Source organism: Tenrec ecaudatus, chromosome 18 (assembly GCF_050624435.1).
Source record: "Tenrec ecaudatus isolate mTenEca1 chromosome 18, mTenEca1.hap1, whole genome shotgun sequence".
Lineage (NCBI taxonomy): Eukaryota > Metazoa > Chordata > Mammalia > Afrosoricida > Tenrecidae > Tenrec > Tenrec ecaudatus.
In genome coordinates this window covers 13,803,873-13,831,298 of record NC_134547.1, presented here as the reverse complement: position 1 = coordinate 13,831,298, position 27,426 = coordinate 13,803,873, and the positions used below count along the sequence as shown (strand labels likewise).

Genomic DNA, 27,426 nt, shown 5'->3' with positions numbered 1-27,426 from the left:
CCTGTGCTTTCTTCAATTTGTATCCACTTCTTCCCATCTCTAGATCTAAAGTTCCTTCCTCTGAGAGCTATGAACTATACCTTTTTACGAGTTGCAGAAAACCTTGGATCTTTTTGTTTGTTACTGCTACAAACAAAGTCAATAGGTGGATTAGAGTAGTACAGTAAGTTTTAGGTTTACTATCACCTCGTCCCATTATCCTGCACATATATATATATTAGAAAATCATATATATAATTTTCTAATTGTATATATTTAAAATTGCATTTTTGTGTGTGTGTATACATATAATTTGCTAATCCACCAACAGGATTCTTATTTCTAAATAATTTCCCAGAGTAACTCTACCTTCCGATGGGGTTACACAACCGGTGTACTGGGCACTCTTTTGGGAGGCAGCTTTTTCTTAGTCCTTGTTTCGGGGAACCATTTGTGGGAGACCAACCTCAGCAACTGAATGGGACCTGAGGGGCAACTGTGTAATTGAAGGGTAAATTAAGGAGACCTCAGACAAGGCATGCCAGGACCCACCTCTTCCAATGGCAGGATCAAGAGGGAGAGCGAATGTATTCTCTCACAGGCTTATGTAATCTTGGGCATGGAAGCTATGTCAAACACATGGGTAACAGGAAGGGGATGTGTGAGAGGCACACATATTAAAGGAAGGGGATGTGCTATGAGGCATACACGTAACAGGAAGGTACATACAGAATAAGATAGGTGGGTTCTAGAGTGCAGATGGTGGCTTCACCTTGGTTGCCTCTGAGCAGCAGCTTTGTCCTTAAATGTCCTTGAGCTCTTCTCCAGGGGAGCAATCTATGATCCTTATCAGAAAAGAGTGGGCTGTGCTTAGGGTGGGGTGGTCTGATTCTTTTTGATGGCAAGTGGCAGACAACCAACCTCCAGACAGATTTCCTTCTAGCAGTTAACCTTTAAACATCCAGTAGCAGGCACGTGCTACTAAGCAGTATCCTAAAATTGGCATTTTTAAAAAAATGGGGGAGCATTATAAGGGATAACTTTTAGCTAGGGGAATGTGACTGGGATTCATCTCTAGCTCAGGAATGGGAAGATTGTGCCCCCCACACTCTTAATTATCAGCGTGGAGACTTTGTCCACATACACTCTCTTCCCGGTTCTCGGGTTCCCACAGTGGAGCCTGTGTCTCTTGATTTTGTTAGGGGAAATCGAGTGAGTTCACCTTCACCACAAACCGAGGTGTGACAGAACTGAACAGCAGTCGGTTCTGCATCGTCCTCACAAAGAAGATTTAGCTCAAGGAAATGACCTGGGTCACCAAGTGGAAGCTCTCACCATGTCGGGAGGTCAGATGTCAACCTGGATGTTTGTCCGAACTCATGTGGCTGCAACAGCTCATGCACCCAGGACAGCAGGTCAGACAACAGGCTGCTGGCCTCTTCTCACTTCTAAAGAGATTTCTAGTTGTACTTTTCAAAGACAGATTTCTTGTTTTCTCCCAATTCAAGTTGCTCTCAATATTCTTCGCCAACAGTCAACCAAGCACATTAACTCTCCTTTGGCCTTCCTGGTCCATTGTCCAATCTCCACAGGCATGGTTACACATCTATGCCTGATGCTGTGAGTCAACCCTTTATTCCAGAAGGGTCTTGGCCCTTAGTAGTCGTAACAGAATTGAGGTTCTGTGGTTTTCCATTTAAAGTAATCATGCACATGGTGGCATGAAGGCATGATCTAAGGAATCTCCTGTCTCCCAGGTGTATCCTCCTTCATCTTCAGTATGCAGCATCAAGTCAATTTCCCCTTGGTAATATGGATCAATCACACCAGCCAATGCAGCAACTGCCTTTGACTATGGATTCAGAAGTACGAGCAGTCCAGAGTGACAATTGGGCCATAGGTGACTTGCAATTCTGTCAAGTCAGTATTGTGTCTCCAGGTGGGACTGTTTCTCCTTTCACAACAGCAAGTTCCAGACTCCCAAAAGCATAGGGTCACAGGGACAGGACCTTGGAGTTACCTTCTTGTGCTCATGAATGCAAGCTGTTGAAGAAATGTCCTAGAGATCCTTAACTCACCCAGGCTGGACACTAACTGCATCTATATAAAGCATTTTCATCATCCTGTAAATCAACTTTCTTCAGGATGATGGGGACAAGATAAGACCATTGCATTCCATGAGTCAGGGCCCATTGCCCCACTTCATTTTCTGTGAAGGGAGTTTCCCAAGCCAAGGCAATGATGCGTGGGATACCATGATGGTGATAAGGCATTCCATGACTCCACAGGCACAGTTTTGGCAGAAGCATTGCATGCAGGGAAGGTAGAAATGAATTTAGTGTAATATCTAATCCAGGAAGAACAAAACACTACCTTTTTTTTGTTTTTTGAAACTTCATGTTTTCTTTTTCTTCATTTTTTATTTATCTATTTATTTTAAGCATTTTATTAGGGGCTCATACAACTCTTATTACAATCCATACATATACATACATCAATTGTATAAAGCACATCTGTACATTCTTTGCCCTCATCATTTTCAAAGCATTTGCTTTCCACTTAAGCCCTTTGCATCAGGTCCTCTTTTTCCCCCTCCCTCCCTGTTCCCCCTTCCCTCATGAGCCCTTGATAATTTATAGATTATTATTTTGTCATATCTTGCCCTATCCTGCGTCTCCCTTCACCCCCTTCTCTGTTGTCCATCCCCCAGGGAGGAGGTCACATGTAGATCCTCGTAATCAGTTCCCCTTTTCCAACCCAATCACCCTCTACTCTCCCAGTATCGCTCCTCACATCCCTGGTCCTGAAGGTATCACCCACCCTGGATTCCCTGTGCCTCCAGCTCCCATATGCACCAGTGTACAATCTCTGCTGTATCCAGACTTGCAAGGTAGAATTCGGATCATGGTAGTTGGGGGGGGGGGGGAACACTACCATTTCTGATGGAGGAGGTTTGATTTCATCAACCCACTGCCATGTTGCTTGCTGATTGTCCTATGGATGGTTCCACATCAAGGACTCCGGGTTGGTCTCTGCTGTTGGAAGACTGGACACTCAGCAGGGACGATACCCAGGTCAGCCTTGTTGAATGTAACTCCCTATTGTTGAGCCCATCCATAAACTCCATCCCTGGCTTCATGGCAACTTTGTTCACGAGCCCATTGGAAATAAGAGGAGTGACTTGGCACAGAGGAGGAGTGGAGTCCACAGAACGCAGCCATGCTTTCCACTGGATTGTTACAATCTTCCTCTCCTCAGTCACCCTCCAGTAGTCATTCACATGACACGCAAATTCTGTGGCCCAATCAGAGACATCTACCCAAGTGTGACTTCCTCACACCTCACTCACTGATTTTTCAATCATGTTGCCTTCAAGTTCTTGACCATCCTGTCAGACAAGAGCTACAAGCCATGAATGAGCATACAGTTCCACATCTGACCATTTCTCCAAGTGTACTGCTCCATGTTCTGTCCATGGGCAATACTTCTCTTTACACCTGCCCTTCACATGGGTTCCACAAAGGAGCAGCAGTATTGCTGCTGCCCACTCTGAAGTCATGCCTGCACGTTGTACAGGATCATTTGTAAACCAGGCATGAGTTTTCTCTTCCTCAGTCAATTAATAGAGGCTCTCTCTATCTCCAAATGTATAGATACATCTATATAGTGAGTGAAAAAAGAGAAAGAAAAAAAGCGAGAGAGCAAAGGAAATGCATTGACATGGTCGCTGAAACCAATGGGCGTAAGCATCCCAATTGTCTGTATGGCACAGGGTCAGACATATTTCATTCTGTGATGGTTACTACTGCTGTGAGTTACTACCTCTGACCCAATGACACCTAACAAAAACAAAAGCAATGGAATATGTACATACTTGTATAGCCTTTAAGGAGCCTTCGTGGTATAGTGGGCTACACGTTGAGCTGTGAACCATAAGGTGAATCTTTCAAGCCCACCAGTCAATCCCAGGGAGAAAGGTGAGGCTGCCTGTTCCTGTAATGTTTTCAAGGCTCTGAAACCCAAAAGGGCAGTTGTACTCTCCCCTCTAGGGTCACTATGAGGCTAAAGGAATGACAGTGAGTTTGTATATAGAGTATATGTCACTTCCATTAAATGACAGAGTGAATGCCCAACGTTTATGACTCTGGGCTGAAGAGCATCCAGCTCATGAAGAGCAGCTCAAGCCCCATGGAGACTTGGGGGCTCATGGGTATTCATCTCTGTCTCTACTAAGTTCCAGGAAGCAGCTGTTTCTCAGAAAACAGGAATTACCTTCAGAGGGTAGCACAAAGGTTTGCCTCCAAATCCTCTGGGTCTGTACTGTGATTTACCAACAGGCACCTGCCAAACACTCCAAACAGTCTCTCTGTCTACCACCGATGCCTCAAATGCCATTGCAGCAACTGGGCCTTCTGGGCCAAAGGGCAGAGCGACATGCCCAGCAACCTGAACTTGTGGTACAGTTTTCTCTCAAAAAGGACACCTCTTCAAGCCACTGGAGAGACAGGTTGCAGAAACACAGCCCAATGAGGGTTGGGTTGCCTCCAAATGTCTGGTTGGGTGGCCTCCAAATGTCCAGTTGGGTTGCCTCCAAATATCCGTGTGAGTCAGACTATTCTGAGACTGCATTGACCCTGCAGATCATGGAGATAAGGCCACCTCTTGTTTATCCATTCAACGTCGCCCCATGGCCCCTACTCAACCAGCGGATGCATTTAGCCCCTTTAGAGTTAGGTCTTTTATGTCAACGAAAGCCATTTCCACCCCCTAAATCTTACACAAAGTGTCAATCACAGGTGTCTTTGAGGAGGCTGGGCCTCTCTTCACACATTTGTTGCTCCCAGTGGTCCTCTGGGCATTGCATGTGTGGGTCTAAGTTGATGACTCCATTCTGACACGTCTTTGAATTTCCCTAAGCCTTTGAATACCTGTATTTACAGTACAGAAGTATACAAGGCCCGAGAAAGACAGGGCTTTCTACTCCCCTAAAGAATTACAGTCTACCAGCAATTCCACTACTGGGCATACACCCCGAAGAAATAAGCAACAGGCACGACCAGACATTTGTGCTCCAAAGTTCATGAATGCACAGTTCCAAATCACAAAAGAATTGGAAACAGCCTAAATTTCCATCAAGAGATGACTTGGTTAAAAAAACCAACAACCAACTCTGGTATATACACACACACAACGGGGTACTATGCATTACTAAAAAGCAGCGATGAAAAGATGAAACACCACCTTTCGTGGAAAGAACTGGAGGATATTATGCTAAGTGAAGTTTGCCAAGCTCAAAGGACAAGTACAACATGAACCCACTGAGGAATGTTCAAATAACAGAACAGGCCTAGGGGGAAACGTTCATATCATAGTTCCTGGGCTGAGGACCAGAGACTCTGGCAAGAGCCCAAACAAACCCAATGGTGCCTATGTCATCAAAAAAGAAAAGAAAGAAAGGTGCAAAAGATGCAGACAGCACCTGTGCTAACAGATTCCCCCCTCCCTCACCCTGATATGTCTTTAAGGGCCACAGAGGGATAGGGAAAGAAGAAAAGGCAGCAGTGAGGGGAACAAAGCACTATTCCACTCTATTGTTTATGTCTCCACAGGAAAGGGAGAGAGAGAGAGAGAGAGAGAGAGAGAGAGAGAGAGAGAGAGAGAGAGAGAGAGAGAGAGAGAGAAGACTCCCTTCTGGGCGCACCAAGCCTTGAGGGCGATGTTCCTGCTTGGGGCAGCTCATACCTAAAGAGGATTGCAGACCCAGCCTCAGTTGAAGACATGATATTCCATCCACAGATGACAGGCCGGCAGAGAATAGCAATGAAGATGCAGTTCAGAGAGTGTGGTAGGTCTGACCTGCCCACATGGGGCAAACTCAGAGGGGGGTGCAACAGACCAGCAATGGGGGCAGAGCCATGAAGTCCCTGAGGAATCCCAATTGATTGTAAACTTCTGATTCCAGGGGTCAGCACTTTACACCTCATCTGAAATGGTTGGGGGATACTCACAAGGGGTCACACGGAAAGTCTAAGGGTGTAACAGGATGGGCACTGGGGGTCACTAGACTCCTGCATCTCTGGCTGAAGGAAGAACAATGGGGTCTTGTGGAAGGCACACCCCTGGGTCACAACTTCTGTGGAGTAAAAGGGTATAAGCTCTGTTAGGCAAATGAGTTCTGGGATATGGATCCCTGAACGAAAAGGGGATCGAACTCATGGATTATATGAGGGCCTGCTTGCTATTTAACAGAGGGATGCTCATCTACCCTGAGTCAGGACAATAGTTAGACCTGGAACAATTTGTATAGTCTCTCTTTTTTCTCTTTTTCTTTCTTTTGGTGTCTAGCCTTATAAGAGAGGCAGTAAAAATAATCTCAAGAAGAGGCCAACTGGACCGACAGTTCTGGTGGCAGAGGGGACATGGGAGAGGAGGCAGTGGGGGAGGGTATCGGTGAGCCAATAACGACAGGGGCAGGGGAATAGCAAGAGGTCTAAAACTGATGGTGAAGAGGGTGTAGCATTCCTGGTCATGTCTGATCAAGTGAAATGTATCTGAGAGGAATTACTGAGAGGTGAACGACAGGTAAACATGATAGTGGGGCAGAAGGAAAGTGGCCATCCAGCAGGGAAGTAACAAAGTTCACCTTGAAGAAGCATATCAGCCTGTGTGACCATGAGGTGTCAATGGGACTAGGTGTCAGAAGTTCAAGAACAAGAAACCAAATTGATCTGATGGAGCATAGAGCAAGTGGAGACCCCAATCCCCCCTGTAAGGTAATTGGACAGTCCCTCACAAAAGGGCCACAGGGAAGGGATGCTATATCCAGGGCACAGTATAGCACGGGTCATACACAAAACTATTATCCTCTAGGTCTTTAATATTTCCTTCCTGTACTATTGTGATGCTAGTTTTACTTCATTAATATTATTAGACCTGTTTATGTTCGTTTGTATAATTAAGATCGTTGATGTATGAAATCCAAGATAGATAAACCCTTTGGAAACAGTAATGGGAGTAATGATTCCCTGAAGGTACAGGAGGAGAAAATATCTGTAAGAGCTCCCAATAAAATGATTAAAAAATAAAAAAAAGAATTACAGTCTGGGAAACCCACAGGGGCAGTTCTACCTTGGCTTACGGGGTCTCTATGAGTCAAAATTGACTCAATAGCAGTGAGTGAGTATCCAGGGCAAGTCTAGTACTTTAACTTGATTTCGTGTGAGGTGGGGGTCACCACATAGTCCATGATTCCGTGAACCAACCAAATAAGCTATGAGGTCCTTTCCTACCCTCTCCAGATGAAACATTGAACGAAGAATCTGTGCTTAAAGTCCCAGATCAATAAATGTAGACGGACCAAGCCTTAGGTTCCTTGTACCACAATCCCACACCCTTAAAAGTTATTCTCACACATATTCCCTGCCTTTCTGTTCACACAAGTTAAAAAATTCTAGGAGTGTCTAACTGCAAAAAAGAAAAACCAATCTGTCATGGAAGAAGTACAGCCAGAGTGCTCCTTAGAGGCAAAGATGGCAAGACTTTCTGTTACATATATTAGACATGTTGTCAGGTGAGACCTGTCGGAATGATGTGTGGTAAAGTAGAGGGGGAAAAAAAAACGACCCAGAAAAGCCCTCAAAAAGAAGGGTCGTACCCCTGGCTTCAATGAGCTCCAGCAGAGGAACAATGGTGAGCATGGCTCAGGACCTTGCAGGGTTTCAGTGTGTTGTGCATAAGGTCACTGTGGTTCAGAGCTGAACAACAACATACCTCTTCTTGGCTCCCACCTTGTAAGGCTCTCTCACATTTAAGTTTACTTATTGGTCTAGAAGCAAAAATAGGTAGTGGTAGTGAGTGTCTTGGGAACATTCAGCAATGTTTGCCAGACTACCTGCTTCCGGTATTAGTCCAAACAGTATCTCAGACAGAGAAGCAAAATTCAAACCAAACCCAGTGCTGGAGAGTTTGTTGCTAACTCAGGGAAGCCCAATGGATAGAGGACCCCCACTTGAGTGTCCATGCATCTCATTATGGTGCCTTGTGTGTTGCTGTGATGCTGGAAGCTTTGTTGTCAGTATTTCAAATACCAGTAGGGTCACCGAAGGAGAACAGGATGTGTCTGTGAAGGCTGAAATGCACTTGACCCAAGTGGTGGTATTTTCAAGGGTCTTGTGTGGTTCTCCCCACCCCCCTTGCCCCATTTCTCCCCCATCCATGATTTCCTGTCCCTGCATTCTCCTGTCCCCTCTCCATCAATGGCTTCCTTTGGGACTTCAGAGTCTTGTCCTTCGATGTGAAAACTACTTTTCTTTTTCTTAATTTTTTTTCTCCTTATAATGATCATGTCATGAAATACTTTTATTGAATCTAAGATTCCCCAAGTTTATGAAGCATAAGGATCTCTAGCTTTGCCCATGTCTTGTGGTGCGCAGTGCCCATATTTTTACCGATCATACTATTTCATTGTTTAATGTACCATTGGTTCATCCCTCGCTCTACAATCAGAGTTTCCGCGGTTCGCATCTTTTTGCTATTATAGAAATTGCTACAATAGACCTAGCTGTGCAACTGTCTCTCCGTTTGTGTTCTGAAATCCTTTCGGCTGTGCACCCAGATCGTTCCAGATTTTAAACCATGCCGCAACCCCATGTTGTGTTAGAACTGCCTCTTGTCTCATGTAGCTTCCACATGAACACAGAGAAGTGTTCTCAATGTTATCCATAGCTTGTTTTAACCCACACCATCAATCGTCTTTACAGAGTCGGTGAAAGAGAAGGAAACATCCCTCTGATTTTCTTGGCTTCCAGCCAAGTTGCATCTGGTGTCAGCCATAGCTCTCAAGCCAGGTCTTTCTCTGAATCGAGCTTGAATTTCTGTCAATTCCCTTTCCATGAACTGCTGCAACAATTTGAGAATGATCTTCATCAAAATTTTGCATGAGTGTGAGGCCATTAGTAATACGGACGGAGTTCCGAATTCTGTGTGTGACCCCTCTTTGGAATGCGCACAGTCATGGATCTCTTCACTGGGCAGGATAGCTGGCTTCCAAATCCCTTGGAATAGTGGAGGGGGAGGTCACAGTGTTTACTGAGTATATAGAACTTTCTTGAATGTTCTGTCAATACCTGAAGCCAATTGCTTTCCCCAGCCTTCAGTGAGAGGTCCTATTAAATTCACCCCCATGGACAGTAAGGCTGCTACAGTAGTCCTACAAGGGGGCCTTGCAGAGTGAGTTCCTCTGGCCCTGGCCTTGAGCCATGGAGCTGTGGCTTCGTTCCCTCGGGGCCTGGCCTTGGAGTCCAGTGACACCAGAGTGGGAGTGAGGCAGGGCGTGGCTTGTGAAAGGGACGTGGCTGTAAGGCAGGCTTCCTAGAGGTGTTATCAAAGCAAGCTCTGGAGAAATCACTGCCCTAATGGAATCTCACCCTGTAGGACAGGTTTCCTGTTAGAGTCCGACTTTGGTGGCCACCGCACCTGTGATGTGGGACCCACTCCGTGCACTGGGTGCTCTCACCACTGCATGGCTTCTTCTGGGGGTGGTGTGGGGAGTGGGCCGCCTGGTCTATGTCTATCTACTGCCCTGGGCTTGTCGGGGCGACCCTTGGATCCGGGCACAGGGAGCCTGGGCAGGTAGGTGAGGGTTTGGCACTGGGAGAGTGGAAGTAGGGATGAAGCTGGACAGCTGGAAGGGGCAAGGGTGGAGGGAAGGTCCATGAAGCAAGAGGCATGAAGGGTGGCAGGACCTGGGCAAGGAGGCACCAGCCCCTCTCTCCCAACCTGCACCTGTACAGTGAGTGGAGCAGGTGAGTTGAGGTGGATCAAGTTTTGACCCACTTGCTGCTCCAGGGGAGAATGAGGTGGCCTCTGTTTCTGTCAAGATTCGCACACACTCACTGCCAGCCAGATGATGACCACTCTTAGAGACCCTACAGGACAGAGGAGATGTGAACCTAGGGTTTCTGAGACGGTAGGTACAGCGTTAGAGAAGCAGACAGCCTCACTTTCTCCCCCTGAGTCAGTGGTTGAAACTGATGCCCTTGAAGTGAGCAACCTATTTGGCCACCAGCCTACTGAGTAAAGATTTCCAGTCTCCAAACCAAGCCTAAGGCACGGAGTTTATTCTGTTTCCAAGCAGCAGAATGTGGGGTTTGTGAGACTGCACGTATTCACAGGAACACAGGAACAGCGTCCTCCTCCCTCGGCAGAGTAGCTGGTGGGTTTGAACAGTCCACCTTTCAGTTCACAGCCCAACGGCTGACCCACAAGGAAGATTAAAGCCACTGCCCTGGTGTGCAGTCTGACTTACAGTGATCCTATATTGAGCCGAGGAGGCTGTCAATCTTTACAGGAGCAGACAACCTCATCCTTCTCCCAGGCTAGTGGGTTCAAACCACTGATGTTGAGGTTGTCCATTTAATGCTTACTGGCGAGTAACACCAACCCAAGCTCACAGCCATGGAAAGCCTTGGGAGCAGTTCTCCTGTGTCTCTTGGGAATGTGGAGTCTGAATGGAAATAACCCCCCTGGAACCCGTCCAAACCAAACTTGCCAGCAGGAGGCACTCCTGCCTCACAGTCACTCTATGGGGCAGAGCAGAACTGCTTCTGTGGAGCTTCCCAGGCTGGAAGCTCACCATTCTCCCGACAAGGAGCAGCTGCTGGGTTTGAACTGCCCATCTTCAGGTGAAGGGTCCAAATTGTAACCCAATATGTCCCTAGGATGCCACGGCAGAGGGTTAGGGTTTTGGGTTTGGGAGCTTGTGTAGGAGAACAGGGCAGAGGAGGGAGGAGGGGACTAGGTGGGCGTGGGTAATGGTGGGAAGGTTCTGGGGCGAGCTGAGCTGCAGCCCAGGCAGAGGGCCCCGTGCTGTTGGAGCAGCCGGAGCCTGGGGTCACTCGGGCCTAACATTTCCTTCTCTCCACAGTGGTGACAGGAGCCACGGATGGCATAGGCCGGGCCTACGCACACCAGGTAAGCTGGGGTTGGCACAGGGTAGGAGAGAGGGAGCTTGTGGGGTCTGCCAGCCACACCTTTGCTATGACTGAGCCTCTGCTATGTGCTTGGCCTGTCTGGTTCAGACTTCTCCTTGACTCCTTTCCTACAGCGCCTAGACTGAGGACAGTGCTTACACTGCACTCTACTGCCCCTTCTCCCTCCACAGTCACTCAAAATGCATAGACCCACCCCACCCCACTCCACACCTCACGGTTACCTGTTGAGCTGCCAACCACACCTGATCTGAAGTTCCAAGCCAGTAGATGCTCCCTGGAGTGGGATGCTCCCTTAAGTTTGACAGCTTCGGAAACTCACAGTGAGCCGATCTACTCTTTCCAATCGGGTTACTAGGCGTGGAATCCCCTCTATAACACTGGGTCTTAGTGGTGGGTCCCTAGGTGGTGCAAAGGGTTAAAAAGAAACTGAGCTACTACCTGGAAGGTGGGTTCTTGTAACACACCCAAATAAGTGTTTGTTCTCTGGCATCTCACAAGTAAACTTGGCCAAAAGGGTCAAATTATCACAGCCCCCAAACCTCATGGAGTATAGAATCGAATGGAGAGGAGGGAAGTGCAACATAGTGGAATGGACTGGAGTGTACTGTCTTCAGTGGAATAGACTGCGGTGGAGTGGATTGTAATGGGATAGAGGGGAATGGAGTGGCGTGGAGAGGAGTGCTCTATACTGTAATGGAGTATTTTTTAAATCACATACATACATCAATCATGTAATGCACATTTGTACATCCATTGGCCTCATCATTCTCAAAACATTTGCTCGCCACCAATGGAGTGTTTTACAGTATAGTGGAGTCGAGTGGAATTAAATGCAGTGGAATGAACACAACAGAATAGACTAGAAAGATGGCCACAGGTTTCTCTTGCAGAGCAGAGGGTGTGTTTGAACCTCCAACCTTTGGCCAGCAGCCAAGTACTTCATCGTGGCACAACCAGTGTCCCTTTCTGGTGTTTTCTTAGATGTTGTCTAGGTGGTTTCAGCCCACAGCAAGTCCAGGTGCACAGAAGGAAACAGTGTCCAGTCTGCTCCATCTTCACAAAGACACGAGGTATGAGTTGTGGTTACAGCCACCGTGTCCATGTATATCACTGAGGGCCACTCTCATATTGGCTGACCTCTGCTTTATCAAGATTGATGTCTGTGTTAGTCTGGGTAGGCTAGAGAAACAAATTCATAAACCCACATATGTGTATAAGAAAGAGATTTATATACAAGAGTAACTGAACATTGAGAAAACATCCAGCCCAGTCCAGATCAAGTCCACAAGTCCAATATTAGCCCATTATGTCTGATATCAATCTATAAAGTCCTCTTCAGACTCATGAAATGCATGCAATGATGCCCAATGCAGGATGCTCACAGTCCAGTGGGTAGAAAGTCTTCGGATCCAGTGTCACTGGAAACATCTCAGCGCTGGCAGGGGTCTCTCTGTGGCTTCTCCGGCTTCCGAGGTCTGGTTGCGTCCATGTGGCTTGTCTTCCGCAATATCTCCCAGGGTGTGGCAGAGAGAGAGAAGTGTCTTTTGCCACCAAGGAGGAAGTCCTAGATTTTCTGGAATTCTCAGAGAAGGCCATGCCCACACAGAAGTCTGATTGGCTATCCCCAGATTGACAGCCTACACTCCACCCCTACACTCTTAATCCTTAAATTGACACCAGATAAGGTGACTGCCACAATGTCCTTCTTCAGGAACTGCTCTGTCCTGTAGAGGCATCCAAAGTACCAAAGTGATGTCTCAGCACCCACACTTCTAAGGTGCAATCCAGCTATACTTGTTTTTAATTTATTATTCATTTGGATTTAATACATATATCATATCACTCATAGTATATTTCTTCCGGTACATATTTGTTTATGGTCCAGTGGTCCACAGTATACATCCATCATTCTTCACCAACACTATATTTCAAAGGCATCGATTCATTGTCCAGGTTTCACATGCATACAAGGAGACTGAACACACCAGTTCCAATGCACATTAGCCCCTACAGTGACACCTTAGCTCTCTAATGCTTTGCACATAAGTTCTTGTGCAACTGATTTACCTACTGAAATACATCATTTGATTTCCTGACACCTGGAAGCAATTCCAACTCATGAGCTCAAAACTCACTGCCATCTAGTCAGTGCTGTGTCATAATGCCCCTTGTGGGTTGCTGAGACTGTAACTGTTTATGGGAGTAGAAAGCCCCGTCTTTCTAACAAGGTGCTGCTGATGGTTTTGAACTACTGACCAAGCAGATGGCAGCCCAACTCATAACCACCGCACCACCAGGGCTCCTTTCAACTCATAGCAACCCATCAAGGCAGAGTAGACCTGCGCACAAGGATTTATGAGGCTGTCAATCTGTATGGGAGCAGAAAGCCCTTAGCTTCTGCCTTCGAGCAGCTCGTGGGTGTGGACTGCCCACCTTGAGGTTACCAGTCCAAATCGTAATCCACTTTGGCCACCAGGGTAACCAGGTGACAACTGTACTTATGCCAAAGTCCCTCCTTAGTTCTTTTGTGTACCTTGGGGAGGTCATGATAAGCCTAGCAGGATCACAAAAATGAAGCACCCCTTCACTGGGGTTTCATGGAACTTATTTGCATGATCCCAGAACCTCAAACATGGTGCCGCGTATCTTATTTAAGTTAACAGGGAGCTCTCCAGTTCCCCTGTCGGACCACAAGGCCTCTTTGCATCACCCTGTCCAGTCTTTCCACCACTTGTCAGTGTGTCATACTCTGGTGGCTTGGGCTTTGCTGTTATGTTGGAAGCTATGTCACCAGGTGTTTCAAACACCATCCGGTTGACCCAAAGTGATGAGGTTTCAGCAGAGCATCCAGATTAAGAACAGACAACCAAGAAGGAATAGGCGGTCTACTTCTGAAATTAGTCACTGAGAGCCTGATGCACCGCAGTGATACATTGTTACACACCGAGTGCCTCGTGACCAGAAGCAGAACATCATAAGAATCAGTGTTAGAAAATGAGCCCCTTGGATTGGAAGGCATTCAAAACGTGACCGAGGAAGAGCTGCCTTCTTAAAGCACAGTGCACCCTAATGATGTGGATGGAGCGAAGCCTTCAGAGCCTTCATTTGCTGATGGGGAACAACTTGAAATAAGCAGAGACCGTTGCAAACCCTAATAATTGGAACTTAAAATGTACAAAGACTGACTCTAAGACAATTGGAAGTCACCAAAAGTAGACCATGTAGAGATCGGTATTCTAGGCATTAGTGAGCTGAAATGGATTGGCAGCTGGAATCAGACAGTTATCTGGCTCAGTTTGTGAGGAATGACAAATTTAGGAAAAAGGACACCTCAAGATCTGTTGAAGCACAACCCTGTCTGCGAAAGGAAAACACCACACCTATCCATACACCAGGAAAGCGGTCCATACAACTGTCATTCCAAACCTAGTGACGAGGAAACGGATGAAATTTACCAACATGTTCATCTTGAAATAAAACCAACATGCACTCAAGATGCATTGATAAGTAGTGGCGAGTTTAACAGAAAAGATGGGATCAAAGAGGAAGGGACAGTGTTGGTAAATATGGCCTTGATGACAGAAACAAGCTGGAGATTACATGACAGAATTTTGTGAGACCAATCACTTCTTCATCAAAAATATATTTTTTTTTCAATAAGCCAAACAGTGATTATACACGGTGACTTCTTCAGGTGGAATGCACAAAAATAAATTGACTGCATCTGTGTGATGAAATGATGGAGAGGCTCAATATCAGGAACTAAAACAAGACCTGGAGCCAACTGTGGAACTGACCGCCAATGGCTCCTTTGAAATGGAAGAAAATGAAATACACGAGAGTCAAAATACAAGCTGGAGTATATCCCACCTAACTTTGAGACCATTTCAAGGACAAATTTGATATATTGGATTCAGAAGACCTGACGATGAGATGACAAGAAGAACCTCGTTCATGAAGGAGACAGAAGGTCATTAAAAAGGAAATCCACACCATCTGAATTTGTACTGAGTACAAGTATTGCTTAGTTGTTCCATGACAGAAATGTCTTCCCTGGCTTTTTGCATGTCGATGAGGGTCTTTTCCGTCTTGAGCATTTTTTGGTATTTTTCTCTTTATACTAATAGGAGCTTATCCTTACTTCCTGACTGCGTTCTGACTTTCATTGTTTTCCATTTCCCAGCTGTGAAGCACAGGCGTGGGTGTATAGTGATAGTAACTGATACAAGGTGTTATAGGGAATGCACAGGTGGGCGATGGGTGATGAGGAAGGAGAAGGGATTTCTGGAGTCAATACGAATGTGGGAATGACCACAAGAACCACTGTGATTGCGCAACTCAGCTCAAGGGCAATTTAATCACGGGGTGGGGGGTTTGGGAGTCTCTAAGAGAGATGTGATAGTGACTGTACAACTCCCCTTGATGTGATTGAACGATTGAACTATTCGATCAGATAATATGTAAATTGTGTGCCAATAAAATTGTTGGGAGAAGAAAGACACACGCAGAAAAGAAAAGAAATAAAGCGTCAAAGTGGATGTCAGGAAACACTGTGAAACATGCTATTAATATTAGAGCAGCTTAGGCAAATGGAAGGGATGACGTAAATGTGTTAAGCAGAACCCTTCACAGGGCAGTTTGAGAAGACAAAGTATTATAGTGAGATTTGCAAAGTCCTAGCGTGAGAGAAACCTAAGAATGGAGACCACTGTGAGCATATCAGTAACGGAAAGAACTGTGGAGGGAAACTCAAGCCTTGCATTGCCATAATGAAGATTCTGTGGCCAGAACATTGAATCGTGCAGAATGCAGCAAGAGAAGATGGAAAGATGAGAGAGTCGCTCTACCAAAAAGAACTAGTCGATATTCAACCTTTTCAGGAGGTAGCATATGATCAAGAACTGATGCTATTGAAGGAAGAACCCCAAGTTGTACTGAAGCCATTGAGCCAAATCAAGGCTCTAGGAACTGACAGAATACAATGTTTCAGGGAGCTGATAAAACACTGGAAGCACTCACTTATGCCAAGAAAATGGGAAGTCAGTTACCTGTTCACGAGATTCATATTTATATCCGCTCCAAAGAAGAGATCAGTATCTCTCCCCATTCCACAGAACAATGACCCAACAGAATGCATACATTATAAAACAATATCAAAAAACAAAAAAATAAAAAATATCATAGATAGCCCATGCAAATAAAACTTTTATTGAATATCATTCAACCACAATTGCAGCCATACATTCACAGGGAGCTGCCAGAAATTCAGGCTGCATTTAGGCTTGGAAGTACCATCAAGAAGTCTAAGAATGGGTTGCATTGGGTAAATCTGCACAAGACTTCTTTAAAGTAGTGAAGAGCAATGGTGTTAATTGGAGGACTAGAGTGGGCCTGACCCAAGATCAAGAATTTTCCATCAGCTCATATGCATGCACACGTTGGTCATTGATTAAGGAAAAATGGAAAAGAATCGATGCGTTTGAATGATGGTGCTGGGGAAGATTGAAAATGCCATCGACTGCCAACAGAAGAAACAAATCTGTCTTGGAAGGACAGCCAGAATCCTCCTTAGAAGCAAGCACGGCAAGGCTTTTTCTTACTTTGCTACGGTTGTCAAAAGAGACCAGTCCCTAGAGAAGGACATCAGACTTTGTAACGTAGAGGGGCAGCGAGAAAGAGAAAGGCCTCTGACAAGACTGATTGACACCTTGGCGGCACAGATGGGCTCAAAAACAACAATCATTCTGAGGATGGTGCAGGAGTGTGCAGTGTTTCATTCTGTTCACAGGGGGTCGCCGGATAGGAACAGGCTCGATGGCACCTGAGGACAACAAACGAAACATTTTTTTGGTAAAGTTTTACTGGCACTTCATCCACATGTCGCACAATTCAAAGTTCCATCAAATCAGAGTTGTACACTCACTACCACAATCCATTTGAGAACATCTCCTTCTGTCTTGTATTCATCGTTATTTGTGTAATTGGCTTTTTATTTTCATTGTGGCAAGAATATACACTAGAAAGCATTCTCCAGTTCAACAACGTCTTTGTGTATAATTCATTACCATTGATTAGGCTCTTCATGTCGCACAACTATTATTGATATTCTTTTCCTAATTGTGACACCACCATGAACATAAACTCAATGCCCTTAAGCAAAAATGCTTCCTTCTTCACCTGTGGTCAACTTTGATTTTCCCCCCAATAATTTATCTGAAATAATATTGATATATCATACACTTTCATAATTATATTGTTTTTCAAAAGCATTGTAGATCCATCATCATCAGTTCTAATGCTCCCTCTACCTTTCTCACATTCATTGTTTGCTCCCCAGTCCCTCCCACCTCCCCACTCCCCACAACCCCCGTCTCCAATAAAGTCATTGTCTCCATGCATCCACTTTTTCTGTGCCTGATAAACTGGTAAAACTAACAGAAAAACAAAATAGAACAAAAGTGGTATGAAACAGAAAAAAGAAAACGATAATCATCATTATATTTAGATGAAAATAAAGACGAAGAACAAAAAGACCACCAACACGATTGGGAAAAAAAACTAGGGGAAAAAAGTCCTGTTGTAGAATAAACGAGACATAGTTGAGCCTAGAGCAAATTCAGATTGGGTCCAGAGGGAGGTTAACTGTCCAAGTATCATACCGTAATAGTCCAATTATTTGGTGAGAGTTACAAGACCGTGACTAGGAAGACCATAGAAAAGCGACCGATTGTACCGTGCCTAGGAAGCAGTTCTATTCTGATCACCAGGATCACCATGAATCACAATGGACTCCGTGACAGCTCGTTTGTTTAAGGGAATTGCTGGGTAGATATTCCCGTCATCTGTGAGCACAGGAAGGTGTCTTTGTGACACAGTGGATTTCTTCTTAGGCTGCTACCCATGAGGCCATCAAGTGCTCTGGGAGAGAAAGATGAGGCGTTCTGCTCCCTTAAAGATTTACAGCCTCTGAAGCCCCTCCCCGGAGGGGGCAGGTCTATTCTGTTCTATAGGGTCACTGTGCGTGAAAATGAGCAGAGATTTGTTTCTCCCTTCTTGATCGGTATGTCTTTTGTTTCCGTTTCTTGTTTTATTGCAATGACTAAAACTTCAATGTGATGTGGACTAGAAGTAAGAAGAATGAACATCGTCATCTTGGTCTTGCTCTTAGAAAGGCAGTTTCTAGCCATTGAAGCATAATGGTAGCATCGTGTAGAGTTTGTTTGTCTAGAAGCTGCTCTGAAACTTGTCCAGGCTTCCACCAACAAGCAAGCCTTCATAGACAGACAAGCGGTGGCTGCATCGGGGTTGCCTTAGCCAGGAATTGAACCTGGATCTCCTTCATGGAATGTGAGACTTCTACTGCTGAGCATTTGAAATCCTGAATTTGAGTGAGTGAGATGACCATGGGCAGTGGTCATAGAGAAGCAGAGTATAGTCTGAAAGTCCCAAAGTGCTCCCTGGACCTTATTACAATGGGCACAGAGGAACCTGAAATATGACTGTGTGAAAAGACAGCCTAAACTTGCATATGAGCAATGGATGGTCCATTCCACACTTGATCCCTGGCCTTGAACTCCATTCCCTTGCTCTTCCTTGCTTGTTTAAGGAGAACATTTATTATGTCTCAAAAGTGACAACAGTGCAGATGCATCATCCAGAAGAGGGAGACCATTAGCCGGAGGTTAAGATGACACCGGAGGGGTCACAATTGGAAAGACAGGTCAATAGGGAACGGGAGGGCAAAGCAACCTGTCACAAAAGCACGATTGGTGCCCAACCAAGGCCTCACAATGACAGGTGGGATTACAGAGGCAGGAACATTACACACAACATGAAACAGAGGGCTGAGAAGATTGGTCCATGGTATTTCAACCAAGCACTTTCAACTCATGACTCAGGAGAATTAGACCCCTCTACTGTCCCCAGTACAGGGCCCTCCACAAGAATCCATCTAGGTCAGTGCCTAAGGGTGAGACTGCCTCTCCCTGGGCTGACCAGCAAGGTAGAGAAGCAATCTACTGTCCCAGAAACTCTGCCTGAGGACAAGATTGTCTCCATCCTTGGTCAGAGATCAGAAGGCATTCAGTGGAGGCTTCATCTACTCGGGGACCCTGCAAATAAATGGGTTCTGGGCTGTCACTGCTAACCTTTGCCTTTTAAATGAGGTGCTCACGGGTCAATCTCTAATACAATCCCTCCTCTGGTCATCCATTATTATTATTAACATTTCTTTGATCTCTGGAAGAAGCTTTTGTGCTTCTTCCATGTGGACTTAGCCAAAACCTCACTTGACATGGCTGCGTGTTTTAAGACAAGTCATAAGACACTATCCTTTCTGATAGCCGGGCACCATCCGATTTCTTCACCACACTGTGTTCTATGCCCATATCTTCAGTGTTTTCTTCGTGAGGGTTAATATCGAGCAGGGGCCACAACACAAGAACAAATTGCTCCTAGATTAGGGCTATGATTAAGTGAGAGCTTAAAATCCCTTCATAATGAAAGTGTATATATCTCTATGGCCTACTGTAGAGGTGACATTATCAGACTCTGGAGGTATTGTCTCTCCCACAGACGCGTCCATTCGATTTCTGTATTACACCTGGCCAACTCCACATGGACAGTTCCTGTACATGTTGTTGTAAAAGGTCAATGAAAGGAATACATTGTTGGTTTGCAAATTTTTCTCTGCCTTCTCCAGCTTCATGTTTTTGTCATGGAAGCCATACTTTCTCATCACTTTCCCTTCCTCTTTGTTTCCACTGTTTGCATGCTAATCACCGATATTTACTATTGCATCCTGATTGTACGTTTGATGGATTTCAAGTGGAATGCTCGGATTTGTTCACTACTAGCTTGACCGGATCTTGTACAAAGTTTAAAGATAGTTGTATTGTGTTTACCAGAGTGTCTTGGGGGTGTGTAGACATTAAATTAACACTGATATCATTATCTCCAAACAGATCTTGAAATATTCACTTGATTTTTAATTCTTTTTTTATACATATATATTTTATTCTTTTTTTTATTCACTTGATTTTATGCGTGGCCCCACTTCTCTTCCATTGGTCACTGTCAGCAGAATAATACCCAGGCCTGTTTGATTCAGAATGGCCACTACCAGTCCCTGTCCGCTCACAGTGCCTACTGTGCAGATCTTTCTGCATTTCTTTTCCTTCTTGGTGATCTGATTTTCCTAGATCTTTGCCATGTTCTGATTATTAGTGGACACTTGCAGCTGCTTCCTCTCATTTTGAGTTGTGCCTCATCAGCAAATGAAAGTCCTGAAAGCTTCCCTCCATCCACGTCATGATGATCAACTCGGCTTTGAGGCGGCAGCTCTTCCTCAGTCTTATTCTGAGGGCTCCTCTCTGGCACTCACTCTAAGGGGATTCAGCTGAATTCATCACTTTGTGGACTCATAAGGTCCTCAGAAGCGGACAAACTATTCATTCTGCATGATCCGTTCTCTCTGGAAGCTCAGCTGACACCCATCCTTCATGAGTGCGACATACCAGTGTCATACTGCCCAAGTCCACAAACACACAAGCCACCACATTTTGACAAATTGACAAGAGTGTGGTCCTCCACACTGCCCAAGAAGCAGGTGCATGGGAACCTCATTTTGAATGAATCAAGGTATGAAGGAAAGATAGAGCTGAGGGATATTTGAAGTTAATGGAGACCTTGAGAACTAAAACCCAAGTCTGTCATGGGCATTGGGAGCCTAGCCAGACCCCATGAACTTCCTGAGCTGCGATTCTGTTGGCCACTTCACTCCGCAGGAAGCTCTCTGCACTGCTGCTTCCACTGCCTCCAGTTCTGTTCTCCTCAATGCAGTTCTGTTCTTCTCAATGCCCGCAGGCTGGTGATTCTTTCGTTTGCCCACTCCAGACCCAGGGTCCCTGCCACATGGTAAGCACAACGACTCACAGTCCATATGACTGCACGACTAATCAACCCGTCCTTCACCCCCTGTAGTTCGCCAAGAGAGGTCTGAACATCGTCCTCATCAGCAGAAACATGAACAAGCTGGAGAAGGAGGCAAAGGAGATTGGTGAGACCCAGGGGGCAGGAGGCTGGGGCAGCAGTGGGGGATGGGCCAGACCTAGGTTGGAATGGGGCAGGAGCTAGAGCCCTGTAGGGACAATGGATGGGGCAGGGGCTCGGGAGGTTAAGGGGCTGCAGCAAGGGTGGGATCAGCACAAGCTTAAGGTCTGGTTTGCTCCATGTCTCCATCCTAGAGCGGCTTCATGGCACGGACACGCGTGTCATCCAGGCTGACTTCACCGGGGGCTTGGAGATCTACAGGGCCATTGAGGAAGGGCTGAAGGACCTGGAGATTGGAGTACTGGGTATGTCCTATGGTTTGGGTGGGTCAGGGGCAGAGGGGAAGGCAGCCCTCAATCACCCCCAAGTTCAGCTGGATCCTGAGTCTTCCCGGGGACTGCACTTCCTGAACTGCTGGAGTGACAAAAACCATGGGTTTCCTCTGGTTCAGTGAACAATGTGGGCATGAATTACTCTCTGCGCTTGGGGAAACTGCTGGACCGCGAGAACCCAGCCCAGGTGAGTGACACCTGGCTCCCCAGGCGCACCTGGTCCTCCCGGTCCTGCCCTCTGTTGGAAATCCTGGGCAATGCCCACTCTTGGTTAAAAGGGGAGCTGCGGGAAGGTGGTGGTAGAAGGTCCATGTCTATGATGCTGGAGGTGTGACTGAGGGCCCTCTGAGGGGGAAGTGCTTCTGCAGTGTGAAGCCCGTACCACTGTTCAGTTTGGGCCTGGTTCTGCCATTCCCATTTTTATCTTCTTAATAGCAGTGAAAGTGCTTGTGTACACCACAACACCTTCACCACTTCAACACTTCTAATTCAGTGACGTTGATCACATTCTCGTGTCGTGGGAATCCTGTGCAAATTATTCTACCACTATTCACATCAACTCATTGCCCAGTAATGATTCTGCCCCTTTTAATTTTACTTTCTGAATGTAAACATTTATATGCACATGGAAGCCTAGGGACACTGTGAGGTAATCGTTGGAAGGCTAACAGTAAGGTTCAAACCCACCATCAGCTCCACTGGTGGAAAATGAGGCTGTGTGCTCCTGTAAAGATGTACAATCTCTGACCTATTGAATTGTATGATATGTGACTTAAATTGAATAGAAGCTGTTCTTAAAATTTTAATTAAAAAAGGATTTATTGTCTCACATAGGGTTGCTGATGAATTGGAATGAAGTTGACAGCAGGGAGTATGAGTGGGAGGTGACTCAGTGGCACTGGCTTGAATTACCTGCAGGGAAGGTCAGTGAGTGCCATTTGGGACGTGTGGATTTATACACCTTTATTTGGAACCATATTTTTCTAGTTAAATCCATATATGTGGCTCCATGTGTATAAATTCTCATATAAGTAAAAACAAAACCAGCCTACTACGACTGAGTCTGTTTCAACTCATAGATATCCCACATAGCATTCCTTAGGCTGCAAAATCTTACTGGTAACAGACAGCCTCAACATTCTTCCTCAGATCAGCTGATGGATTTGAACAATCAACCTTGAGGTTAGCTCTTCAACCCTTCCCAATGGCAACACCAGGATGTGCTTTCAATATAAATATGTATATACACATATATGTCATTAACGGTTTAGTGAACACTATACTGAACTGCTTAACCACAAAGTCAGTGGTTTGAACTCACCACCCAATCGACTAGAGAGAAATAAGACTTTCTACTCTCCCTTTGGGCTAGTTATTAATTAGGACACACTCTATGACCATGAGGTTGTTTACATATTTCCTTTTTGCAAGAAAATTCATGGGAAAATGCAATTAAAAATAATGTTAAGACCCCTGGTGTGTGTGTGTGTGTAATTGCATTTTAGGGAAAGAATACAGAGCAAAACATATTCCCAGTCGATTGCTTCTACACAAGGTTGTGTGATGTCGGTGAGTTTCCTCACTTGATGTCTCGCTCATAGGGAGAGACTGTGGCTCGCAGATTGTGAAAATGGGAGCCCTCATCACTGAGCGAGCTGTACAGAAACCATCAAAGAAAGGGAACCTCCTATGCCAAGCACACTTGCACTGAAAGCGCACAAAAAGATTCTTAACTTTAAAACGCGATGATGTTAGAATTCTGAGTATTCAATACAACACTACTTTTAAAAAAATTCAAGGAAGCGCTACCTTGGAGAAATTAAAACGCACTGCCATTGAGTGAAAGGAGCTCCCTGGCGTGATACTGAGGCACTGGGCTTCTAACTACACGTTCCAACGTTTGATACCATCAGCTGCTCTGAGGGACAAAGACGAGGCTCTCAACTCCTGTTAAGAGTAACAGTCTCAGAAACCCACAGGGGCAGTTCGACCTTGTCTTAAGGTCAAGATGAGACGTCATGGACTTGATGGCAGTGGGTGGTTTGTTGTTGTGATTTTTAGCCCTAGAGTTGATGCCAACTCAGGGGGACCCTCAGAACAGAGGAGAGTTGTGGCTGTGGGTTTCTGAGGCTGTCAGTCTTCACAGGAGCAGGAATTTCAAACTGCTGACCTTGTGGTTAACAGCTGAACGCTTCCCCCACTATGCCACCAGGGTTCCCTCTTCTAAGAACTGGTTTTTCTCTTTTATAAAAAAAAATCATTTTATTAGGGGCTCCTATAACTCTTTTAAAAAAAATCTTTATAGAGGTGCCGTGACTCAGATACGAGGCTCTTATAACTCTTATCACAATCCATACACACATCAATTGTGCCAAGCACATTTGTACATTCATTGACCTCATCATTCTCAAAACATTTGCTCTCCACCTAAGGCCTGGGCATCAGCACCTCATTTTTTCCTCTCCCTCGCTGCTCTCCCCTCCTTCTTGAACTCTGAATAATTTATAAATTATTATTTTGTCATGTCTTACACTGTCTGAGGTCTCCCTCTCTTTACCCACTATTCAGTTGTCTGTCCCCAAGGGAGGAGGTTATTTGTAGATCCTTATAATCAGTTTGCCCTTTCTACCCCATGCTCCCTCCATCCTCCGGGTATCACCACTCTCACCACTGGTCCTGAAGGGATCATCCGTCCTGAATTCCCTGTGTTTCCAATTCCTATCTGTACCAGTGTACATCCTCTGATCTAGCCAGATTTGTAAGGTAGAAATGGGATCATGATTGTGGGAGTGGGGGGTAGCACTTAGGAACTAGAGGAAAATTGTATGTTTCATCGTTGCTACGTCGCACTCTGACTGGCTAGTCTCCTTCCCGTGACCCTTCTGTAAGGGGATGTCCAGGGGTCTACAAATGGGCTTTGGGTCTCCACTCCGCACTCCCCTCCTAAAATGGTTTATCTTAAAAATGAGCCTTACAACCCAGGGGGAGGGACCCTTCTTCAGAATGAGGGTGAGAACAACCACACAGCCAGGAGAATGTCGTGGACGACACTAGGAGTAGAAATTGTTGAAGTCATGTAAGTGTCTAGTCTCAGCCATGACAACACAATCAGTCATGTAACCATGCTAAGTTAGGAAATTTGCAAAGGTGGGTCTCAAAGGGAGGAAGGGATTGAGTGAACTTCCCGTTCCCATCCCTCAGAGGCTCTTGGATACTGTGAACTGCAACATGATGTCCGTGGTGCAGGTGAGGCCCGACCACGATGGGTGGTTCTAGGACCATCCTGAGAACCCAAGGGGGCTTCCAGAATACCCTGAGTAGAGGGGTGGGGGGAGGATCTCCTGGGGGGGTACAGGGTGAGGGGGCTGGAATGGGGAAGACACACCCTACCCCTCTTTTCCTCAGATGACCAGAATTGTCCTGCCCCAGATGGTCTCCAGGTAGGAGGCGGCCACTTCCCCTGCCAACCTCGAGACTGTTTCCATTCTCCAGCTGCCCTGCCCACGGCTCCACCCCTCCCTCCCATGTGTCCCAGTTAAAGGACTCTGCCCAAGGAGTGGGGATGGGAAAGCCCTGTCCCCTGCCCTCTGCCTGCCTGTCACTCCTCTACAGAGAATGCTCTCTCTCCAGGCACAGAGGGATCATTGTCAATGTCTCTTCCATAACAGAAAACCACCCCTGGCCATTACTTGCTGTCTACTCAGCCACAAAGGTACCAGAGCCCACACACCCAGTCCAGACCTGGGCTGTCCACACCCGAATGTTCCCATTAGCACCTCCCTCAGGCCTTGAAGGGTAGACTGCAAGCACCTTGAGAAGGGAGGGTTAGTTGGGCCTTGATTCCGGGTTATTCATCCAGACAAAAACATCCTGTCAGGGGATGGATTCTGACCCAGAGCCACCCTATAGTATGGAGAGAACTGCCCCTGCGGGTTTCTGAGACTGTCACTCTTTAAAGGAGCAGACAGCGCTACATCTCCCCAGGAGCAGCAGGTGGGCTTGAACTGACCACTGTGTAGTTAGCAGCTTGTCACCCACTATCACGGAGATGTCTAGGGCAGAGCCGGGACTGTGTATTTGACGAGAAACTGGGGCTGGTAGTCAAGAGAAGAGACAGAGTGGATCCAAGGAGCCCCTGGAGAGTGGACGGAGACCCAGGGTTGAAGAGACAAGGAGACAGATGTAACAGGGAAGGGGGTGGGTCTGTGGGATGGGTCACCACCTGCAGACATCTGGTGTCCCCATGACCAGTGTGGTCAGGACCCTGGGGCTTCCTGACCAGCAGGGTGCTCTGAAAAAGGATAGTACGGGAGGGGGGAGGGCTCTTTACATTTTATTACCCTCCCTCTCTCTCCTCCTCCACAGGCCTTTGTGCAAAGATTCTCTGCTGCAGTGGGCGCTGAGTACCTCTCTGAAGGGGTCACCATACAGGTGTGGGTGGAGCAGAGGGCGGGGACTCCTAGTGGGCAGGGAGTTGGAGGGCGTGGTCTCAGAGAGGGTGGGGCCTCATGGGAAGAAGCTCAGAGACCCAGTGGGTGAGATGCTTCCAGTGGGGTGGGACTCCCCAGAGGAAGGAAGGGGAAGCGCCTTTTCTTTACCCTCCTCCTTCCTGCAGACCGTGAGCCCAGGTGTGGTTTCCACAAACTTGACTAAGAACCCTGAAACCGGATTACTGGTGAAAGATCCCCAAGACTGGGCTGAGCAGGCGGTGCACACCCTCGGCCTCTCCTCGCACGTCTCTGGGTGTCTCAGTCACGAGGTGCAGGTGCGTTCCTGGCTGCAGGGCTTGGGGAATGGCCCCTGTACTGAGTCCTCTGGCCTTGGGGGTGGAGGGGGTGTAACAAGCCCCCGCCCTGGGCTGGGCAGGGAGTGGGTGAGCTGAGATGCCAAAGAGGGAGGCGGGTCCTGATCCCTGTCCCTTCTCCTTCCTAGAGCTTCCTGATTAGGCTCCTTCCCTCCTGGTATTTTCACACTCGCTGGGCGTCAGAAATGTTGAAACTCCTGGCATCTTACAAAGAAAAAGCCTAGGGGAAGGCGTGACGGAGACGTAGGGGCTGGTCTGCCCGCTCCTGTTTTCAACATCCTGGCCCAGGACTGTGGATTTTGGAATAACTGTGCAGACCGACCAGTGCAGCCAAACTGGATGCTGGGAATTGACATTTAGACCTTTGGGAGAACGACAGTTTTTTGTTTTCTTTTAAAAATCATTTCATTGTGTGCTCATACAACTCTTATCACAATCCATCCATCCATCCATCCATCATATGTCAAGCACATGTGTACATTCGTTGCCCTCATCATCCTCAAAACATTTGCTTTCTACTCGAGCCACTGATATCAGCTCCGATTTTTCCCCTCCCTCCCCGTGACCTCCTTACTCATGAACACTTGATAATTTATAAATTAGTATTATTTCATCATGTCTTACACTGTCCAATGTCTCCCTCCCTTCACCCGTTTTTTGGTTGTCCATCCCCCAGGGAGGAGGTTATATTTAGATCTTATAATCGGTTCTTCCTTTCTACCTTATCTTGCATTGAACCTACCCCCGGTATCACCACTCTCACCACTGGTCCTGAAAAGATCATCTGTTCTGGATTCCCTGTGCTTCTGGTTCCTATCTGTACCACTACATGCTATGGTCTAGCCAGATTTGTAAGGTAGAATTGGGAACATGATAGTGTGTGTGTGTGTGTGTAGAAGCATTTAAGAACTAGAGGAAAGTTGTATGTTTCATCATTGCTACACTGCACGCTGACAGGCTGGTCTCCAGGCGACCCTTCTGTAAAGTGATGTCCCCTTACCTACAGATGAGCTTTGGATCCCCACTCTGCACTCCCCCTCATTTACAATGATGTGATTTTTTGTTCTTTGATGCTTGATACCTGATCCCTTTGACCCCCTGTGTTTACACAGGCTGGTGTGCTTCTTCCATGTGGGCTTTGTTGCTTCTGAGCTAGGTGGCTGCTTGTTTACCTTCAAGCCTTTAAGACCCCAGACGCTATAGCTTTTGATAGCTGGACACCATCATCAACTTTCTTCACCACATTTGCTTATGTACACATTTGTCTTCA

General features: G+C 46.4%; 1 protein-coding gene across 1 annotated transcript; it reads left to right on the top strand.

The window, feature by feature from the left end:
• The first annotated feature begins 9,458 nt into the window (after positions 1 to 9,458).
• LOC142431594 (very-long-chain 3-oxoacyl-CoA reductase-like) lies at positions 9,459 to 26,850 on the top strand. The gene is made up of 11 exons (XM_075536616.1): positions 9,459 to 9,609; positions 10,904 to 10,950; positions 20,952 to 21,027; positions 21,215 to 21,325; positions 21,472 to 21,539; positions 24,554 to 24,598; positions 24,758 to 24,792; positions 24,983 to 25,064; positions 25,718 to 25,783; positions 25,968 to 26,117; positions 26,833 to 26,850. The coding sequence occupies exons 1-11, from the start codon at positions 9,459 to 9,461 to the stop codon at positions 26,848 to 26,850; spliced, it is 849 nt and encodes a 282-aa protein (XP_075392731.1).
• The last annotated feature ends 576 nt before the right edge of the window (positions 26,851 to 27,426 follow it).